The sequence below is a fragment of the Grus americana genome, chromosome 15 (genome assembly GCF_028858705.1).
Source record: "Grus americana isolate bGruAme1 chromosome 15, bGruAme1.mat, whole genome shotgun sequence".
NCBI lineage: Eukaryota > Metazoa > Chordata > Aves > Gruiformes > Gruidae > Grus > Grus americana.
This window is the reverse complement of record NC_072866.1, coordinates 8,893,160-8,912,441: the sequence shown is the minus strand read 5'-3', so window position 1 is coordinate 8,912,441 and position 19,282 is coordinate 8,893,160. Positions and strand designations below refer to the sequence as shown.

At 57.5% G+C, this 19,282-nt stretch overlaps 2 protein-coding genes across 2 annotated transcripts in view; both read left to right on the top strand.

Moving 5' to 3' along the window:
- The first annotated feature begins 3,341 nt into the window (after positions 1–3,341).
- Positions 3,342–5,675, top strand: NPW (neuropeptide W). The gene is made up of 2 exons (XM_054843257.1): positions 3,342–3,812; positions 5,287–5,675. The coding sequence occupies exons 1-2, from the start codon at positions 3,414–3,416 to the stop codon at positions 5,320–5,322; spliced, it is 435 nt and encodes a 144-aa protein (XP_054699232.1). The 5' UTR covers positions 3,342–3,413; the 3' UTR covers positions 5,323–5,675.
- Positions 5,676–15,087: 9,412 nt separating this feature from the next.
- Positions 15,088–19,282, top strand: part of NHERF2 (NHERF family PDZ scaffold protein 2) — a 40,248-nt gene continuing 36,053 nt past the window's right edge. The window contains exon 1 of the mRNA XM_054842801.1: positions 15,088–15,491. Within this exon, the coding sequence (XP_054698776.1) occupies positions 15,282–15,491 (210 nt within the window). The 5' untranslated portion in view covers positions 15,088–15,281. The remainder of the gene's footprint in view (positions 15,492–19,282) is intronic.

The window sequence follows — 19,282 nt, the reverse complement described above, 5'->3', positions numbered from 1 at the left end:
TTGTGCTTAGGTAGCTACAGTGTTTGTGGGAGCATGAGCTTCTGCGAGGGGAATAGGATCCTAAAATGGTATTTTTGTTACTTTGAACATAAATAGAAGACAAATTGCTTGTCAGCTGTTTCATTCAAAAGATATTTAAAAATACATGGCAGAGGAAACGTGCGCTCTGCTCGGGATCCGGAGCCTGACTGTATCAGCCTGAAGGATCTCGGAGTGCCTTGCAGACACAACAGGCTGAAAGCAAGAATCATTCAATGCACTGGGAGGAAAGAGTTCAGTTCAGTTCTCAGAGAGTTGTTCAGCGTGACAAGTTAGTCAAGTTATGCCAAAAATACACGTAAAAGACACTTCAGGCAGATCGCTAGGAATGAGAAAATTTTCCACTCCTGGGTGGGGAGGTTGAGCCCACATTGGTGTGTTGCTGCAGTGAAACGTAAGCTGCCAAACCGCCTGTTTGCTTGGCAAAGGGGACAGAGGTGGGAACAGGGCTCTGCCTTCTCCAGACCCGAGCATCAAGTTGTTCAGAATTGATCCAGCTCTCGGGGGGAGAAGGAAGTATAATGGCTTTTTATTGAGTGAAATAAACCCGGCAGTGCATGTCCTCTCGTGAACTGGGGTTTGGTGACCAGGGAGGGATGCGCTGTGATTGACTCTGTGCTGTACCCATGCCATTCATTAATGGTTCTATTAAGACTTGAAAGTGGTGAGGCCATTCATAAGGTCCAGAGCACTCAAAGGGTGACAAAAATAGCCCACTCATCAATGATCTACTTGGTGGGAGATGGGAGCTCGGCTTTGTCCTTACTGTAAGCCTGGAGCTTCCAAGTAATTGGGCCATGGGTGAGTTGGACTCTCTGGGTCCGGTTCATTAACAGAAACGAGTCATGCTCTGCATACACGTAATTTCCAGCACTCCACTTGGGAAAAGGCCAGAATCCCCTTCTTACCCACTGGGAATTTCACTCGCTCCCAGCTTTCCCAGAAGAGGAAAATCGTGAGGCTCTCGCACCAACTGTCTCGCATCTCCCCGTGTCTTATTGCTGCTTTGCGCCTTCCTTTTCTCCCTCCTCCCTCCTGCCCCCAGCCCAGTTCTCTCGGGTCCCTGCCTGGTCCCTGCCTGGTCCCTGCCTGGCCAAGGGGCTGGTTCCTGCAGGAGGAGGTTGTTGCTTGGCCGAGATGAGCAGAACCTGCTCCCACACACTGAGGGGTCCCCCGCATGGGTCTGTGTCCCGCTTGAACGTGCAAACATGTCCCCATGCCTGAGCAGAGGGTCACAAAATGCCAACGTGTGCAAGCTGGGCTGACAGAGAAAGCTTCGCTGCTGGGAACTTGTGGTTGCTGAGTGTGAGAAGATGGGGCTGGCTGGTGCTGGTAAAGAGATGGGGAGCCTGACAGTGGGAAGCAGGCTGGCCACATTCCTTGGGAGCATGTTAAAATAATATCAGCAAGGAGAAATGGGCACACAGGAGCACGCGAGACCCTGAGAATAAAATTAATCAAGTTACTGTGTAGCCTGGAAAAAAGAAATTATTTAGTCATAGTTCAGTGTATAAAGCCAAGAACTTGGCTAATAAACAAGAGGAACTGGAATTGCTCCCTGATGAGCATAAATTTGACCTGCTTGGTTTTATTAAGGAATCTGGGGGAAAAAGTCACCTGACTGGAATGGCAAATTCATGGTAATATCCTATGCGAGAAGAACTGAGTTGCAGAAGAGGAGGGGAAGCAGCCTGACAAATCCACTGCAAATGGTCTTGAGCACTTTGCTGCAGGAGAAAGTGCAAAGCGGCTGCTCGCCTCTGTCCACTGCAGGCTCCCGAATCGCAGGAGGGAGCAGAATGACCAGGTCCTTGCATCCCTCCAAAATATCCACCAGAAAAACCTTGTGTGGTCACAAGATTTCAATCCAGGCAACATAAAGTGGCTCCCAGCATGAGGCAGCAGGGATGGTGCACTGAATCCCAAACTCTCCTGTTTGTTAAGAAGTGGCACGAGAGGAGTGTTGGAAGAGGCTGGAAATACCAGGTCCTGTAATTTCTCTGGATTATGAAGGCAGTAGGCTTCGGTGAGAGGAAGACAAATTGGCAGGTGTCCCATGGGAATCAGGTATTCATCTCCTGGGTCATTTTTTTCCTAAAGAAGAGATGGAAGAGCAGGAGGAGCTGTTTGAGTAGGAAGGCAGGCAGTGGTCATTTTTAACTGTGATGGAAAAGTGACCAAGAGCAGAGATCCTGGGAGTAGCATTTGTGCAGGTGTGAGCTGTGCACAAGCACAGCAGCCATCTAAGCCCCCTGCACGGGTTCGGTGTCTCATCTCTTCTCATCATTTTGCACCTCTTAAGCAATTGTGACTTTGCCCTGCACCAAGGCAAGTTCATGGGCACTAGGACCCCTGAACCGCAGGTGGGTTATTCGTTCGAGCTGAGCAAGATGGGAGTGAAATCCGGGTCTCACCACTTCGTGGGCACTACGAAGGATGGCCATGCTCCCTGGGACGCGTGTGGGCCCTCTGCTCCCCTCCAGCAGCAGCTCTGTCTCTGCACCAAGGCAGGCAGCCAAAGCAGGGCTTCAGTCCACATTGCCCACCTCTGTCTGGTACCCCAGTTGGGATGAATTTTGCTAAAAATCGTTGCAATTTGTTCTTACTTACAGTTCCTCCACACCGTGTTCCAGTGCCTTGCAGTTGGTCCCTGTCTAGGCAGCAAGGCTGGGGGTCATATCTAAAGGGGAGGGAGGGGTGCAAGTCCTCTCTGGAGGTCCTCACTTGCAGTCAGTTTATAACATCTCTTTCTCCAGCAGTAAATCCTGCTGCTGTCGAGCAGGTCCTGAGGGGCTGGGGAGGATGCTGGGCTGCGGGGAGGTTTGTGGGGATGCTCAGTGCTGCGAGGGGATGCTTAGGGTGGTGGGGAGGATGCTCGGGACTGCAGGGAACATGCTTAGGGCCATGGAGTAGATACTCAGGGCTGCAAAGGGGACCACGGGGAGGTTGCTTGGGCCATGAAGACGATGCTCAGGGTTGCAAGGAAGATGCTCAAGGATGCTCGGGATGCTCGGGGCTGCAGGGGAGATGCTGAGGGCGGCAAAGGGGATGCTCGGGGCTGCAGGGGGATGCTCAAGGATGGGAGGGATGCTCGGGGCCATGGGGAGGATGCCGGCGTCCCGGGGGGAGGTTGCAGAGGGAGGGCGGGGGGCCGCTGGGGGCGGCGGGTAGGAGGTGCGGGGAGCCGGGGCTGGCAGCGGGGCGGCCGGGGGGCTGCCGGGGCGGAGCCGCGGGGTGCCCCTCCCGACGGCGGTATAAACCGGCGGGGCGCGGGCGCGGGGCAGCCTTCGCTGGGGCGCCCGGTGCCGGGGTGCACCCTTGCCCGCACCCTGCCCGCACCCTGCCCGCAGCCTGCCCGCCCGGAGCCCGGCGCGATGGCGAGGGGGCAGCTGTCGGGGGGTGCCTGGGGGGCCCTGGTGCTGCTGGGGCTTATGCTGCCGGCGGCGCCGGCGGGCGCCTGGTACAAGCACGTCGCCAGCCCCCGGTACCACACGGTGGGGCGCGCCTCGGGGCTGCTCATGGGCGTCCGCCGATCCCCCTACCTCTGGCGCCGGGAGCTGCCGGCCGAGCCCCCGCGCCGCCCCGGGGGAGCCGCGCCCGCCGCTGCCCCGCCGCCCCCGGGCCGCCCCGCCGGGGAGACCCCGCCGCCCGCCCCGCAGCCACCGCCGCCCGGCCCCGGCCGCCTCCTGCAGCGCCTGCTCCGGCGGGGCTGGGGCTGGGGCGGCCCCCGCCCGGCCCCCGCCCGGCCTCCGCCCGATCCCCGCGGAGCTCAGGTAACCCCGGTCCGTGGCCGCGCCGGGGCCCCGACGGGGCGGGCGGGGGGGGGCGGCGGGGAAGCCTGGCGGTGTCACCGGGGGTGTCGCTGGGGCCGGGGGGACCGATCTCTCCGCAGCATCTCTCCCGGGATGCTTTGAGGGGTGCTACCCGTGCCTGGCGTGCAGCAGTCTTGCCGAGGTCTTTCTGCGGCACCCTGGGGTGCTGGGGGCTGTTCCACCAGCTAACTGGGGTGCACGGAGCCTTGGAGGGGTTTCACCAGGTAACTGGGGTGCACAAAGCCTTGCTGTGGTCTCCCATCCTGCAGGCACCGAGGTTTCAGGGTGCCCCAAGCAGAGAGCCAGGCTGCCCCATGGCATCACCCAGATGTGGGGAGCTGCCTCCCGACACCCACACCGCCTTCTGCACCCTAGTCCCGGCTGGGCTGGGAGGGCACGGGGGAGCGAGGGGAGCCCCGACCCTGCGGGACAGCCCAGGTCTTGGGGGTTTACTGCCCCAACATCGCTGCATGAGTGCGACTGCATGAGTTGAGTCTCTGCTGCATTTTTAAACTTGAACCACAAGGTCTGTTGTGCCCAGCAAAGCGGGACGGGAGGAGGGGGCTGTCTTTCCCCCTCCGCATGGGATGTGTTTGGAGGAGCTGCACTCTGCCTTTAGGGCAGAAAAAGGAGCTGGATGATTTCTGTGCCCCCTGTTTGGTGCATCACAAACCTGCACCCCGCAGAACCCAGCTGCCAGTGCTGGGAGAGGTGTCCGTGGGGTCGGCAGGCCGGCAATGCTGAGGCGCTCGCGGCATGGCCCCTCCGCAGGACCCCTCTCCCTGCCCGCTCCGAGCTCAGCCAAGCTGCGTGGGACTGGCTTGGGGCTGGTTCCAGACATTAAATATCTTTACTCATATAGAGCTGAAGCCAACATCCAGCTGAAATACACGGAGACTTTTAGCTGTTGGATCAGCCCCTGAAACATGTAGCTGTATTCCTTCCCCCCCTTTCCTTTTGTTTTGGAGGAAATCTGGGATTAGTATCTTTTTGGGAAAGCCCAGACAGGTCAGCTCAGCCCTGCGCTATGTCTGTGCTGCCCTGTTACCTCCCACAGCCTGGCTGTGCGCGGGCAGAGCAGTTCCAGGTACCGCGGTTGGGGCTCTGGACCTGCGGACGTGCGTGCATGCCTCTGATTTCACAACAAAATTTCCATGGGAGCCTCGCAGGCGGGTCCAAGCCCGGTATTTGGGTATCTGCATGGGGTCGGATCTGCCTGCACAGTGGCGTAAAGGGACCCCACAGTCACCATGAGTCAGAGCTGAGCCCACAGAGGGGAATATTTCGTGAATATCTCAAATGCAGTGGTGGTTTAAGTGCTGTGCAGAGGGGAAACGCAGTCCCACGTGAGGAGGGAGGGGGTGGCGGGGCTTGGGTGTGCAGCCGGATGCTCAGGTGAGGCTCTGAAATAACCCGGCCCCTCGTCTCCTTTCAGCTTCTCCCGCTTGAAGACGTGGCTCTGATCCGCTGAAGGAGATGCTTCAAGCGCCAGAGGAGCATTGACTGCCCGAGGTGGGGACCGTTCACCCTAGCTGGCGAGGAAGAGTCTCATCGGCGGATCTCCTGGTACTCTGACCTCTCTGAAACCATATAGACAATTGCATTCCAAAAAAATCTGATTTTTCGTGGCCGCTGTCCGGACGCAGTGGTAAATTCATCTTGTTTTCAGGTCAACCTAGTGCTATAAACTTGGGGAGAAATAAACAGGGAAGATATTTATTTTTGTTTATTTTTTTTAGATTTCTGTACTAGCTTGTTTGCAATATGATACAAACATGTACTGTTTGCTTCCTAGGAACCTGCCCTCATTAAAATGAGAATTGATCAAAGGAAAATTTGGCTTCATTGTGCTGTTGTAGTTTGTTGTTTTGGTTTTTTTTAAAAAAAACAAAACAAAACAAAACTTGGTACAGCTCCGCACCAGGCAGGCACTTCAGCGGTCTGGTCACTCCCAGATTTTTCTGACATGATTTAACTTCTTGACACAGTTTCTTCTGCAGCTTTACAGTAAATCTCTTTTACTGCCCGTCAGGGAGTTACTGCCAGGCTAAGTGTCAATTAAGATGACAAAGTTAGAAATCTTTCCTGGACTGGGGTGAACAAAAGCTCTGTGAGTCCTCACTGCTGTAGTTGTTTATTTGCCTGCTTAGACCTTAATTTTATATACGTCTCTGCTAATGAAAATAAATGTTATTCCCTATTAAAACAGGGAGAAGCCTTGGGGCCAGGCAGGAGCACAGGGTGAAGGTGTGCTGGGGCGGGTGGGATCTGGGCTCTACAGAAAACTGAGATCTGGGGGGCTGAGTCTGGCTCCTGTGAATTGCTGAGCTCTCGCCCACCAGCACTGGTGGATTTTGCAGGAAATCTGGCAAAAAGAGACATTTCCACCCCTCTTGCATGAACCGCCTGCTCCTGCCAAGCCCCTGCAGCCAGCCATGGAGCGGGGACAGCAGGGTTTGTGCTGCCTTTGGTTTGGATCTGAAGGGAAACCCCCCCGCGGTGCTAGTGAGGGGAGCCGGGCGCACAGCGAGCCCTGCCTGCCGCACTGCCCCTTGCGCCCGGGGGGCTGCCCTCACCCCTTGCTGGGTCTCGGGGAGAATTTCAGGTGGTGTAACACACGAAGGATCATTCTCTTGCAGTTGATTCCCAACTGGTTTTTCCTCCATGTCACCTCTTCCTTCTCCCCCATGATTTTCCAATTTCTGCTCTTTGTTAGTGCAGTGCGGGGCTCGGATGGGCCAAATGAGACATGATTGCCAATAACCCATTAGGCAGCAGCACTTGAAAAGAGCCGTACCTGTCAGGGTGCCAATCAGCCTGTGGAGTGCCCGCCGAGGCAGATTGCCGTTCTTGATAGAGGTAAGTGATAAAATGAGGTAGAAAATGTAAAGGTCAGCTTTGCGCAGGAGGATGCACAGAGAGGGGGATGAAGGGCGATGTGATGAGAGGCACGACTCGAGGGTGCGCTTCCACCCTTGTCTGTTGGGAAGAAACAATTACGTGACAATTACTGGGGCAAAACCAGCGAGACACTCAGTTAACCGCAAGCCCTTCACTACTTATTTTTGTAAAATATTTTTTTCCTGTTGCTGTTGAGGAGCATGAGCTGATTCCTCACCGGGACCATAAAATGATTTCCTCTGTGCTTCCAGCTCTCTGGAGAGGTCTGGGCCTTCCCCAGGGGTCAACAAGCCAAATAAAATGGAAGAAAGCTTAAGAAGATGTTTAATTACCCCTCGCGCCTCAGGGCAGGACCCAGCCATCCCTGATGGATGTTAATCTAATCCCTTCTAAAAGACCGGTCCTGGGGGAGATACCGCACTCCCCGCAGTCTGCCTCCCATCCCCCTCGCTCTGGGAAACTGTGTACCTGGACCAGGTCCACCACTTGGACCATGGGGACCCCCTGACCCGGCCCCGTGGATGCCCTGAGGCAAAATGCAGGCCCAGGGTTTCTTGGGGAGGATGCTGGGTCCATGCCTGACATGGGCTGAGTTTGTGGCCAGGAGCAAAGTAGGGGGACAAAAGTTTTCAGGAGGATCATGGACTGACACAGAGCCACAGCAGCACATCGGCTCCTGGCCCCGTCCAGGGTCCCGGTGCCCCCTGACCCCCACGGAGCAGCTTTGCAGTGGGTGACTGCAACCAAGGAGGGCAATTCCCAACACTGCTTTGGGCTTTAGGAGACGTGGGGGCGCTGAGAAACCCCCAGGTAACAGAGGGACACATCACCCCTTCCCTCCCACCATGTTCCACCAGGTCACTGAGGCTGTGGGGTGGTGGGCAGGATGCAGGGGGTGCAGGGGGTGCAGTGGCACCTGGGTGGCTTTGCCATGCCATCTTGTGGCCACGCTGATGCCAGGGGCTGGGGAGGGCTGGGGAGCTGCAGCAGGGGTGAGGATGAGCTCTACCGCTATGTCCCCATCCCTGCACCCTTGCAGGGTGGGGAGCTGCCCCTGTGTGCCCCTCTGTCTGCACAGCCCTGGCCAGGACCACGGGCCCGGGAGAGGATGGGAGCTCTGGGCTGTAGCCTGTCCCACTGCTCTGGATTAGGGCAGCCCAGGGCTGAGGCTGCGCCCAGGCTCTGGATCCTCGTGCAGCACTTGTGAGGTTTGGACCTGGATGTGGCGCCTGGTCCAGGTCCATGCCCAAGGTGCCGCCTGGGAGCTCTGCAGATCCAGCACCACTGACCGGAACCAGGGCCGGCTGACGCAGGGAGGCTTTCCCGGACAGGGTGCGCCATCACCCAGCCTGCCATGCCAGCGGATGCATTTTGTTCCAGTACAAGAGGCAGGCGAATCCCAGGGGCTGTGGCGGGCAGGAAGACGTCCCACCCCAACCCAGCCCGAGCCCGGAGCAGCTCCCTTTCCTTCCCGGCTCCCCGGCCTCTCCCAGGGGACCAGCAGCATCCACCAAGGCGGCCGGACATGCTGGGGACAGGGGCTTTGGGTAGGGCAGTGTCTGGGACAGGAATTGGCAGCCCTGGGGGAGCCGGTGTGAGCTCACACCGGGGCTGGCCCCTGCACATACAATGGCTGCAGGGCCCCTGCATGCAGCAGGAGGAAGAAAACTCCCCAAGGAATTTCCTCTGTCGTCGGCTCTGCCCAGAAGTTGTCCCTCACCCCGCCGGGATGCAGGCAGCTGCAGCCAGGGCTGAGCCCCTCTCTGGTGGGTGGCCCCTGTTGGGTGCAGTGGTGGCTGGGGATGGAAAGCCCTTGGGCAGAGCTGGGTACCCCGGATGGTCCCTGTGATGGTCCCGGACATCCCTGCAGGGAGCCCCAGGCTGCAGGACCCAGTTCTGAGCCCCTGGGGTCTGTCAGGGGTCCCGTCCCATCGGGCTGTCCACACCTTCGCGCTGATACCGCCCAAAGGAATTGACTGAGGCTGGAGATAAGGGGCAGGAGCTGCAGAGAGCAGCAGATAACGTATCTCTGTGCCTTCTGCTTTGCCTATTTCCAAGCTGCCCAGAGCACGGATAAGGTGACAGTGGCTTAGAGACACAGGCAGAGATCTCCCCGGCCGAGCTGCAGCAGCCCAGGGCTATTCCCAGGCTGCCCGAGGGGAAACGCTGGGTCAAGACCCCCCGCGAGCCCCACGCTCCCACCCCCGAGTCTCCCCCTGGGCATCCCGAGGGCCGGGCCAGCTCTTGCCTCCCCCCATTGACTGTACACAGGGCTGTATTTGGGGAGCGCCTGTGCTGCTTCGGGGCAGCTCACCTCCCGTGGGCATGTGCTGCCGGGAGCAGAGGTGACCCGTGCTGGAGCTGTCCTGCCTGTGCTGTCCGGCTCTGCCTGCTCCCTGGACATCCTGCTGGACCCCCGTGCCCGACGGGGACTGCCCCCCACTCCTGGGGACGTGCACACACACTGCTGGGTCCAGCACAGGTGTGGCTGGTGGTGCAGCAAAGTTAAAATGTCCTCTTGGGGTCCCCTCCATTCCCCCTTCACCCCCTCCTGGGTGGTGAGATGCTGTGCTACAGGCACCTTCCCAGGCCTGAGCATTTCCCCTGTCTTTTTTTTTTCTGGTGGATATTCCTCCTAATGTTTGCAGGAGAGAGCAAAACCCAGCTGTAGCTCCACCTGGCAGCAGAAGGAAGATGTCCTCCCCCAGCCCGACCATGCAGCTGCTGCAAGAGAAGCAGCCCCTTAATCAAACTGCGCTCCCCAAACTCCATCAAGAGCTGCAAACACCTCAGGGGCCAGCGAAGGTCCCTGGGGGTGTCCTAGCCCTTCTGCTCATGCCAAGAAGATGTTGCAGGTATGGTCCCAGCCCTTGTGGGGTCCCCCGTGTGCTGGGGTGTCAACCAGGGCTAGACATGCCAGCAGAAGAGCTGATGCCTCCAAAACCCTTAGTCTGGGCAACAACTTTCACAGCATGGTAAGATTAAACCCAGGCACGACCGTGCTAAAACACCAGCACAGACCAGCTGCCCCCCAGGCTGCTGCGGCTGGGCTGGTGGAGGGGGTGTCCCAGCTGGTGAAGCTGAGGGCTCCGTGGAGCCGAGGGCTCTGAAGCCACCTCCAGCCCTGCAAGAGCCTCTTGAGGTGCTTCTGCTGCTCCCCACTCAGGCTACCACAAGCCCGGGGTCCAGGTCCCACATCTGGTGGCGTGGGGCAGGAGAGGAGGCGGCTGCGGTGGAGTGCGGCAGGAACGAACGCTGATGCTCTCCATGGGCAGCAGGCCAGGCGCTGGCAGGGACCTCACAGGCACATTCCTGCCCAGGGAGGTGTCCTCTGCCACACTGACACCGCCATGGACGTGCTCACCTGCACTGCTCTGCCGCTAACCTCGCCCGGGGTGGGTGCTCCCAAGGGTGAGTGTTCCTGGGAATGGGTGCTCCTGGGGATGGGTGGGTGCAGCCAGGGATGGGAGGTCCCGGGGCTGGGTGGAGCAAGTCCCTTTGCAGTGGTGTTATCCATGTGGTTTGGCTGTAGCCACTACAGATATTTCAGCTCTTCCAGGGCAAAACGGTGGTCAGCGGTGGGGTTGTTGCCCTGCACGATGCCTGTGCCGTGGGGGTACATCAGGTGTGGAGCAGGGCAGCTTGTGTGCCGCTGGGGTGTGGGAGCAGCATTGTTGCTTGCACACTTGTCCGTGGGCGTGCTGGCACGTGGGAGGTCTCGGGTGTGCCCAGGCTGGCTGGGGACTGTCGCCAGCTCCACACCTGCACCAAGCACCGTCGGGTCCCCTCCAGCTTGGTACCTATTGCGCTGCTATCTGTTGCAAATAATAAAGGACCTGAGCAGATTCCTACCTGCCAGGTTGTTCAAGAGGGATCTCCCAGCTCTCAGCAGTGTAACTGAACTTTCTGGACTTTCACAATCCACAAAGCATATTATTAATTCTCCTAATGATCAGTTCTCCTTCTGTCTCTATAAATCTAACCTGGAAAATTTTTACAGCTCAATAGTGCCACACACAGAGGCCTAGAGAAAATGAGACGGTGTTTTTTATGAGCTCTCCTCTCATTCCCAGTTCCTCCAGCAGTGCAAATAAATCATCAGCCTTTCCCTACTCTTTGAGAGCCGCTGCTCCCCGAGAGCGGCCAGGACCCAGCAGCCCCATGCTGAGTGATGGCGAAACAAGGGAGGAACGAGCATGACCGCATCCATGCCTGGGACTTCACTTATTAATAGTCAGAGCTAATTACTGCAGTAGCAGGAGCTCTCTGCAGCTCCCAGAGGGGACTGTGAAACACCACTGATGGCAAGGCTATGTCCCTGAGCTTGGGTAGAGGACCTGGGTCTTCCTCCAGGCAGAAGGTGCCACGGGTGGCCAAGGTCTCCTGGGACATGGAGCATGGCTGCAACCAGCCCAGTGAGCTCCGGCTCCGGGGTAGAAAGCTGGGTGTGGAACGGGGGGTGGATAAACGCTGGCCAAAGCGTGCTGATGGGGAGGAGGAGGCTGCGTGGGAGGAAGAGCATCTCCCTGCCAGCAGCTCCCACAGCCGAGATTGAAACCAGTGTCTCACTAAAGCCGAAGGGAGGGGTGTCCAGCAGCGCCCAGCCTTTCCCTCGCCCTCCCCCTGCCTTTGGTGAAGCTGCCATCCCCGAGCAGGACAAGCACAGGGGAGCAACCCACATCCCGGGAGAGGGTGGGGGAGAGGGGGAAAACAGAGAAGCCACAAGACCTGCCCAGAGCCATCCAGCACACGTGAGATGGAGCCAGGAGTGAGACATGGGGCTCCTGGCATCTTGAAAACGTGTGTCCTCTTTGGCAAAAGACGGCCCAAAGACATGTGCTAGACCTCTCATCTCTTTGGAAGCACTGGCACAGCCCAGCAACTCCATCATCAGCCATGGCAAACGATCCTCTCCTCAAAGAGCCCCTCGCCCTGACCTTCCACTCGCCTCGGAAACAAGCCAGCCTGGACAGGCTCAGGTTATCAGGTTTTGCCAGTTTCTGAATGAAGATGGACTTCATGGGCTCCAAAAATCCCTCCCTCCGACACACCAGGGAGCCTGCCGGTCGAGCCTAATTTCTGTAATTGTGAAACTTTTCACAGCATCTGTATTTTGCATTAGTGATGTAACAGGATCAGGCCTAAAGCAAGCAGCATTCAGGACACAGGTGTAATTCTCTGTCACTGCTCAACCAAGTGCAGTGAAGGAATTAGAAGCAGATGTCAACAAAAAGAGCTTCAAACCCTTCCAAGCCAGTAAGCACACAGGTCTTGTGAACTTCCTCAGCCTCCAGGCTGGCCCAACTGAGAATTAAATATCTGCCCAAATCAAAACACACAGAGATTTAAATGGAAAAAACCTTTCCTGTGCAGTATCTGTTGGATTTAATCATGGCTCTTATATCAGTAAGTGCAGGAGCCCTCCCATGGTCTCTTTTTTTCTACAACGAGCCACAGATGGGAAATGGCAGGATGGCCTTGAGAACTGAAGAGGTTTTGTACCGTGCAAGGAGACGCCTTTGCACAACACAGTTTTGAGTTCTTTCCAGCTCCTTCACACGAACCTGGAGCCTTCCCCATCAGCTGCAGTGAAAAAATACAGCATTTCTCTTTGAACCATGTCCATGCCAAAGCATGCACTGAGCTGTGCATTCCAGACTCAGGCAGGACATCCCAGACCCGTGTACCCATCTGGGCTCAGAGGCACAACCACAGCACGGCTCCGGCAGTTCCCAAAGTAGTGCGGTCATGTAAGAAATGTTCCATTTTAGGCTCACAAGGTGTGCGACCAGAAGCGAGCAGGCAAAAAAATCCTGTGCTGAGTTGGGGCTCTACCAAGTCCCCTATGTGTCCCTGCAGCAGAAGGGACCCGCCAGCAGCTCGGTCAGGGGTCCCGATGCCCCCAGGGAGTGAGTGCTGGGATACTGTCACCTCCTGTGCCCAGCGGAGATGGGCAGGGATGCTCAGGCTTCACATTTGCTAAAGCCTTCCCAGGAACAGTTTGCAGATACTGACATCTCTGCTGGGTTACGTCCTCTTGCTGGACAGGTGACACATGGTACCTGACCCTCCTTAATTTCTCTACAATTAATATATTTTGGGGGGGGATGTCCTTTTGGGGACACTGAGGTTGAAAAAAATATCATCAAATCCAGGTCACAATTGAGAAAATTCTTGTGCTCAAAAAAAAAAGTATTTTTTAAAAATTCACATATCCCATTTTCACCTTTTTGAAATGATAGTTTCTCCCTTTTTTATTTTGCAAGATACCAACACTTTTAAAAAGATATTCAAAAGGGTTAAAATATTCTGACCACCCAAAAGATTTTCTCCCTCGTGTTTTTATTGCACTGAATAAAGAGAAAAACTTTTTTGTTCAAATAAACTTGAAACAATTCCTTCTCCTCCCCCCCTCCCTCCAGTTTTTTGGTTTGACCAGTGAGTGGAAAAATCAATTATTCGCACTCCTCTAGCCTGATAAAAAGCTTCAGAACTCCACAAAGAGGCTCAAGGGAGTACTTGGGTTGTACAGCACATAAAACAGTCTCCGAACTTCCCGGCGCTCTGGCCTTCTCTCCTGTCACCCAAGATTTTGTGCCAAGATTGGCGCTTCTGCAGCGCTGCAGGACGCAAAGGAGCCTCAGACCAAAGGCAGCCGGTGTCCTCCCTGGTGGCACCTTGACGGCTGCAAACTGTGTGGCTGGAGCCGGGGCTGGGGGCTGAGCCGCTCCTGGCTGCGGGGGACGGGCACCTCGAGGGACAGCACCGCATGCTCACGGGGGCCGGTGCCCACCACCCAGCGATGCTGCGCTCTCTCTTTGTAAGCAATGTCCAAATAGCTGCGTTGGCTATAGGAAATGAGGGTGGGAAGAATTGCTGGTGATAAATGATGCCATTTTTTCTTCCAGGATAGCAACTCTCCTCTAAGACACGTCACCAAGCATCTTTTTGGTTCAAGCATCTTTCCTTTGGAGTGACTTTGTGTATAACTGCAGTGGAAGTATTTTTTTTTTTAAGCAGACTACAAATTAAAAGCAAATTAGTGTTAATTTCTGGAGTCTTTTATTTACTGCCTCAAGCTGGCCACTGCATTTGCTTCAGCTCTATAAAAATCCTGTAAGCAAGCAGTCGAGGAAGGAGAAATACCACAGAGGAGAGCTAGAAAACTTGTGACACAGGAATGCGACACACAGCACCAATGCTGTGACAACTAATCTGGGTCATTTCCTCCTTGTAAGAGATTTCAAGGAAACGAAGACCAGGAATGCAAAAGGGTGAAGACGGGGATCTCTCAATCTCTCTGTTTCACCCAAACAAGCTCCCTCCAGGTGAAACCCAGATGGCCTCTCCGCAGGGGCACCTGGGATGGAGCAGGAGCCTTTCCCCCCCAAGAATGTCTGGAAATGGAATGGCAGAGCTGCCCGCTAATGAACCCCATCCCCTGCCTAGCGTTCAGGGGGACACAAAATATCTCTGAGCTCCCTCACATGAACGTATGAAGTGCATCAGCCCGCGAGCTCCATGTGTGCCGGACTGGCTGGCTCGGCAGAGACATCCCACAAAGAGCTCTGCATCTCCCTGCGGTCACGGGCTGGGGCTGGGTGGGCAGAGGAGCTGCTGGGCTCCATCCTCCCCTCCATGGACCAGGGGGTCCCAGCAGTTCCCATCAGTTCAGGATGAACTCTGGATGAAGTGGGCTCTGCTCCAGGCCCTGCTCCCCATCACTTCCCCTTCACAGGGTGGTCCTTGCCCGTGTCCCGAAGAGCTGCGCTGCCCCATGGACGAGCCTTGGCCCGGGTACCCCTTCCCGGAGGAGAGCGGGACCGGGGGGGCTGGACAGCAGATGCAGGGGAGACCCAGCTCAGCGGCTTTGTGTCGGCAGCGGTCCCCAGGCTGGCCTGGACGGTGGTGGGCTCCGGCCAGCTGCCCGCAGGGCTGCCCGCTGCCCTGGTCCGGGGAGCTCCGGGGCTGTCCCCAGCCCGGGCGCTCGGTGCTGCACCGGGATGGCCGCGGCAGCCGGAGCCGGAGCCGAACTGGCAGAGCCCCGGGTAGCTCCAATCCGTGAGCCCGGGAGGCCGCGATCAGCCCCGGGCATCCCCGCTCCATCGGCCCCGGGGCTCCATCGGCTCCGCCCGCCCGGTGCCGGTGCCGGTGTCGCTGCTGGTCCCGCTCCCGGTGCCCGTGTCAGTGCCGATCCCGGTATCAGAGCCGGTCCCGGCTCCGCCCGCCCCGTCCCCCGGCCGTCCCCATCCCCGTCCCTCGCTGCGGCTCCGCCCCGGCTCCGCCCGGTCCGTCCCCGTCCCCGCCCGCCGCGCTCCCGGCGCCGTGGGGCAACGCGCAGCATGGCCGCGCTGCGCAGCGCCCCGGCCCCGGCCCCAGCCCCAGCCCCAGCGCCGGCCGCGGCCCCGGCCCGCCCCTCCGCTCCCCGCCGCTCCGCGCCCGCCCCGGGCCGCGCATAAAAGGGGCCCCGCGGCCGCCCGCCCCCGCCCGCCCGTCGCTCCGCGCCGCCGCCCGCCGGGCGCTCCGACCATGGCCAAGGACCAGCTGAAGCCGCGGCTGTGCCGCATGCTGAAGGGGGAGAGCGGTTACGGTTTCCACCTGCACGGCGAGAAGGGCAAGAGCGGGCAGTTCATCCGCAAAGTAGAGCCCGGCTCGCCGGCCGAGGCGGCGGGGCTGCGCGCCGGGGACCGCGTCGTCGAGGTGAACGGGCTCAACGTGGAGCAGGAGACGCACCACCAGGTGCGGGCAGGGGATGGGCAGGGCAGGCAGCTGGCTGTGGTACCCCCGGGCTGAGCACCCCAGCTCCGAGCCTCCCTGCTGGCTTGGCTCTACCTGGCTCCAGCCTCCCTGGGGTGGGTTTGAGGGGTGATTTTCTCACAAAATATCTGTGCCGGAGCATCTTTGGCTGGGCCAGTGCTGGTGGTTGCTGGGGTGGGTGTCCCCCAAAATCCTAGGCCTGGGCTGCATGGGGGCTTTGTGTGCCTGGGACACTGAGTTCCCATGAGAACAGTTGTGTGGTGCTGGGTGTCTCGCTGCTGGGGGAAGGATGTTGTAATCGTGTGAAGGTGGGAAAGCCTAAGGTGTTTCGGCATGGGCAGGGCACTGCTGCGTTATGCAATCTGTGGTGGAAAGGAATGGGGAGACCTGGGCTTTATTTCCGGCTCTGCTATGGGTTTTCTTGCTCACTTTGGGTGAGCTGCTCCTGCTTATTCAGCCCAGAGTGTATAAGGATGCCTTAAAATCTACTGATAAAGCTCTGCAGATGTTCAGCAGTTTGGCTGGCTTAAGCAAGATAGGGCTTGTAGGGAAATAATGGCTGTTATTAGACCATGGCTGTGACTGGGGGGGGATCCAAGCAAGCTGTTTCTCAGCTCTGTAACAGGAGCTGCACACTTCAGGCCATGTCATTTCTGCTTATAAAACTGAAACTTGTGTTTGTTAAACAGTTCAGTCCAAAAAACAAGCAATGAGATTCGAGCTGCTCCTGTCCTGCCAGAGACACAAATCCTGGCAGGGGCACGGTGCCTAATGTGCCTGTTTGCCTAATGGCTCGCAGGGCTCTGTGGGGTTTAGTGCTTTAGTAACTTAAAACATATGGCTGGCTCCCGTGGCCAGTGCTTTGTTGGGGCAGAGACTTCGGGATGTGCCTCGCGTAGCTTGCAGACTCGGCAGTGTTTCGAGGGGTGCGGGTTCCTGGGCTTCACCCACCAGGCACGGATGTCGCTGTGCTCAAGGTGATGCCTTCCAGGGCATGATGGCAAGCCCAGGTGGCTCCAGTAAAGCCTTGTGGACTCCTCTCCATGGGCTTGGTGGGTTTTCATGGCTAATTGAGCCTGTTTTGATGATCTGAGCCAGCTGTGTAAAAGTTAATGTTTGTCTCGAATGTGATTTCAAAACCCTTGAAGGAGGATCCACATCTTTGATCTGGCTTGGCAAAAAGGAGGGCTGTGTTCCTGTAAGGAGCTACATTGTATTGGAATCCATCAGAACTCCCTGCTGAAACTGGGATGCTGGGGAAGGGTGATAGCGGAGCTGAGACAGCCAGCTGTGTCTTTGAAATGTGTGTGGGTTTTCCAGCAGGTCAAGTGAAATGGGAGAAATTTTCCTATCTTCCATTTTCTGCTGGTGGAGGCAGGATTCAGCCCTAGCACTCGCTTCCTGCTGCAGAGCAGTGAGTGGGATGGAGTGTCCCATCCAGGGTGTTACGGAGCTCACAGCCGTGCTGTGTTCCCGCTGTGATGGCATTAGTGTGCGTGAGTAGTGTGAGCAGGAGCAGCCCTCCCTCTTGCCTCAAAACAGCAAGAACCTATTCTTCCCCCCCCAAAAAATGCCCAGCACTGCTGTACAGTGGGAAGGGCGATGCTGTGGCGGGTCAGACGCTGGCTGCCACCAGTGGGTTAGAGCAGCTGGTTTGCTGTGGCCTCTTCTCCTTGTGCTGCTGAGGTCCCTGACCTTGAATAAGTAACGCTTCCCCGTGCGCATCTGAAGCTGCAGTGGGACGGAGCCCGCAGCAAACAAGGCCTTGCTGTTTGGGTGTAACTGTGTTTCGAGCTGAAGCTGGCGGCATTTGTGTCTTTGTTCTCTGTTTTTTCCTGGCCTTACCCAAGGAGCAAAGGCAGAACGTGTTCTCAGGGCGTTTACATGTCTTGGATGCAAAATTGCATCCTGGCTCCTCAGTTCCTCGCCTGGGCGGGCAGTGGGTGTGCGGGGCAGAGCAGCGGGCTCCTGCGCTCCTGCTGTGCCCAAAGTGTGTGGGGTGTGGGAGCGGGATGTAGGAGCTGGGTGCCACCTCTCCTGGGTTCAGCTGGCGAGTGGCTTGTCCTGGAGCACTGCGGCCATGGAGGCTGAGCTCTGGCTGGCCAGCCTCCGCCTGGCTTGGGTCCACTCTGCAGCATGGAAAAATGGTGTTTCTGGGGGTCGTGCCGTGGGTGATGGTCTCCCTGGACATGTGCAGTTTTCAGATAAGATTTGTTCTTCCATGTTCGGTGTCTCTGCACCAGTGTGGTGATCAGACTGTGCTGTTAAAAGATGGTACAGGAAAGCTTCCAGGTCCTTGCTGAGGCTGACAGTGCAGTGCCTGGGCAGAGGCATCTCTTTTGGAGCCGGAGGGACGTACTGAGCTGTTCCCAGTGGCACCATGAATCTCCTTTGTGGGCAGCTGGTGTTTGGCGAGGGTGGAAGGACCTGGGCTAGCTCTGCTGGACCCGTACTGGTATAGCCAGGGGTGAAAGTCTGTTTGGGTGGAGCTGCGGAAATCACACGGCTGGGACCAGTGTTGAGAAGGTCCTGATGTGCCGGATGCGCAGCAGAGGCTGTGTCGTCTTCAGAAAAGCTGTGGGCTCGAGGCTCTGACCATGGCTCGGAAACGGGTAGGGTGTCAGGCTCTGCCCACCTTGGGCAGGACCTCACCATGTGCCTGGCTGCTGCTTTGCCTTCCACCTTGCTTCTCTGTCCCCAAAGCGATTTGCTGCCTGGAGAGTTTGTCACAGAAAGCCCCTTCTGCTTGTCCTCGCTAACAGGGAGAGGGTGAGGAGCTGCTCTGTGCTTGCTCTCCATCCCTGCCTTGCTCAGCCCCTGGCACTTGCAGGGCTGGGGAGATGCTTGCTCCGTTGCTGCTCTTGCCGTGGCTGTTGGGGAGCTCGGCAGCAGGCTGAGCCCCAGCACTGCTCCCCGCCTGTCCTGCCACGCCAGTGCTGTTGTCTGTCTGCACGTCCTGCTGCTGCTGCATGTCGGCTGCCTGTTCCCAGGTCCCCTTCCAGGAGAAGTGGCCTTGCACACGCACTGCCTTGCTGGTATCGGCAGCGCTGTCTGATGTTGCGTGCAAAGACATCTGAAAGGGAGCAGATGCGTTTTCTGGGGCTTGGTGGAATAGCACTCTTCAGGCTGGTTACGGATGGGAGCCCTGGGCATGCTGCTGCCCGACGCGGTGTGTGGAGGCAGAAGCTGCAGCCTGCAGCAGATATTGGTTCAGGACAAGCAGCCTTGTCTGCAGCCTATAAATTTCTTGTTGGTTGTTCTTTTCATTTGCAGATACCGGCTCTGTTGACCTTGAATGGAGCTTGCAGGGGAGTAAATAAATGTTAGCTAATTGCACATTAGGCTCGTTTGTCACTTATAACCTTGGCGGTTGCAGTCTGTCTGGCCGGTGTGACCTAGATCAGAATGGGAACCCTGTGAGGAAGCCCAGTGCTGCTTCAGGGGTTTCTCAGCATGCCTGGTGGGTCACAGGTCTGTGGTCTTCAGGGCCACCCCATGGCTGGGGATGGCTGCCAAGTGGCATTGTCAGTGATATTATCCCTCTTCCTCCTCAGGATGAAGGCCTGTTGAAGGGAGAAGGTGGCCCAGCAAAGCCAGCCCTCTGTGGCTGCTGGCAGGGAGTCTGGGGGTGGTTTCCCTTTGCCTATGCGTGTCCTGGATCTGCCCCGTTTCCATCACAGCCCACCCTGGTGTGATTTACCCCCCTGCCCGGCCGTGGCCGTGATCAGCTCCTCCTGGCTCTCCCCGCTGCGCCGACACCGCAAGCTCCTTTC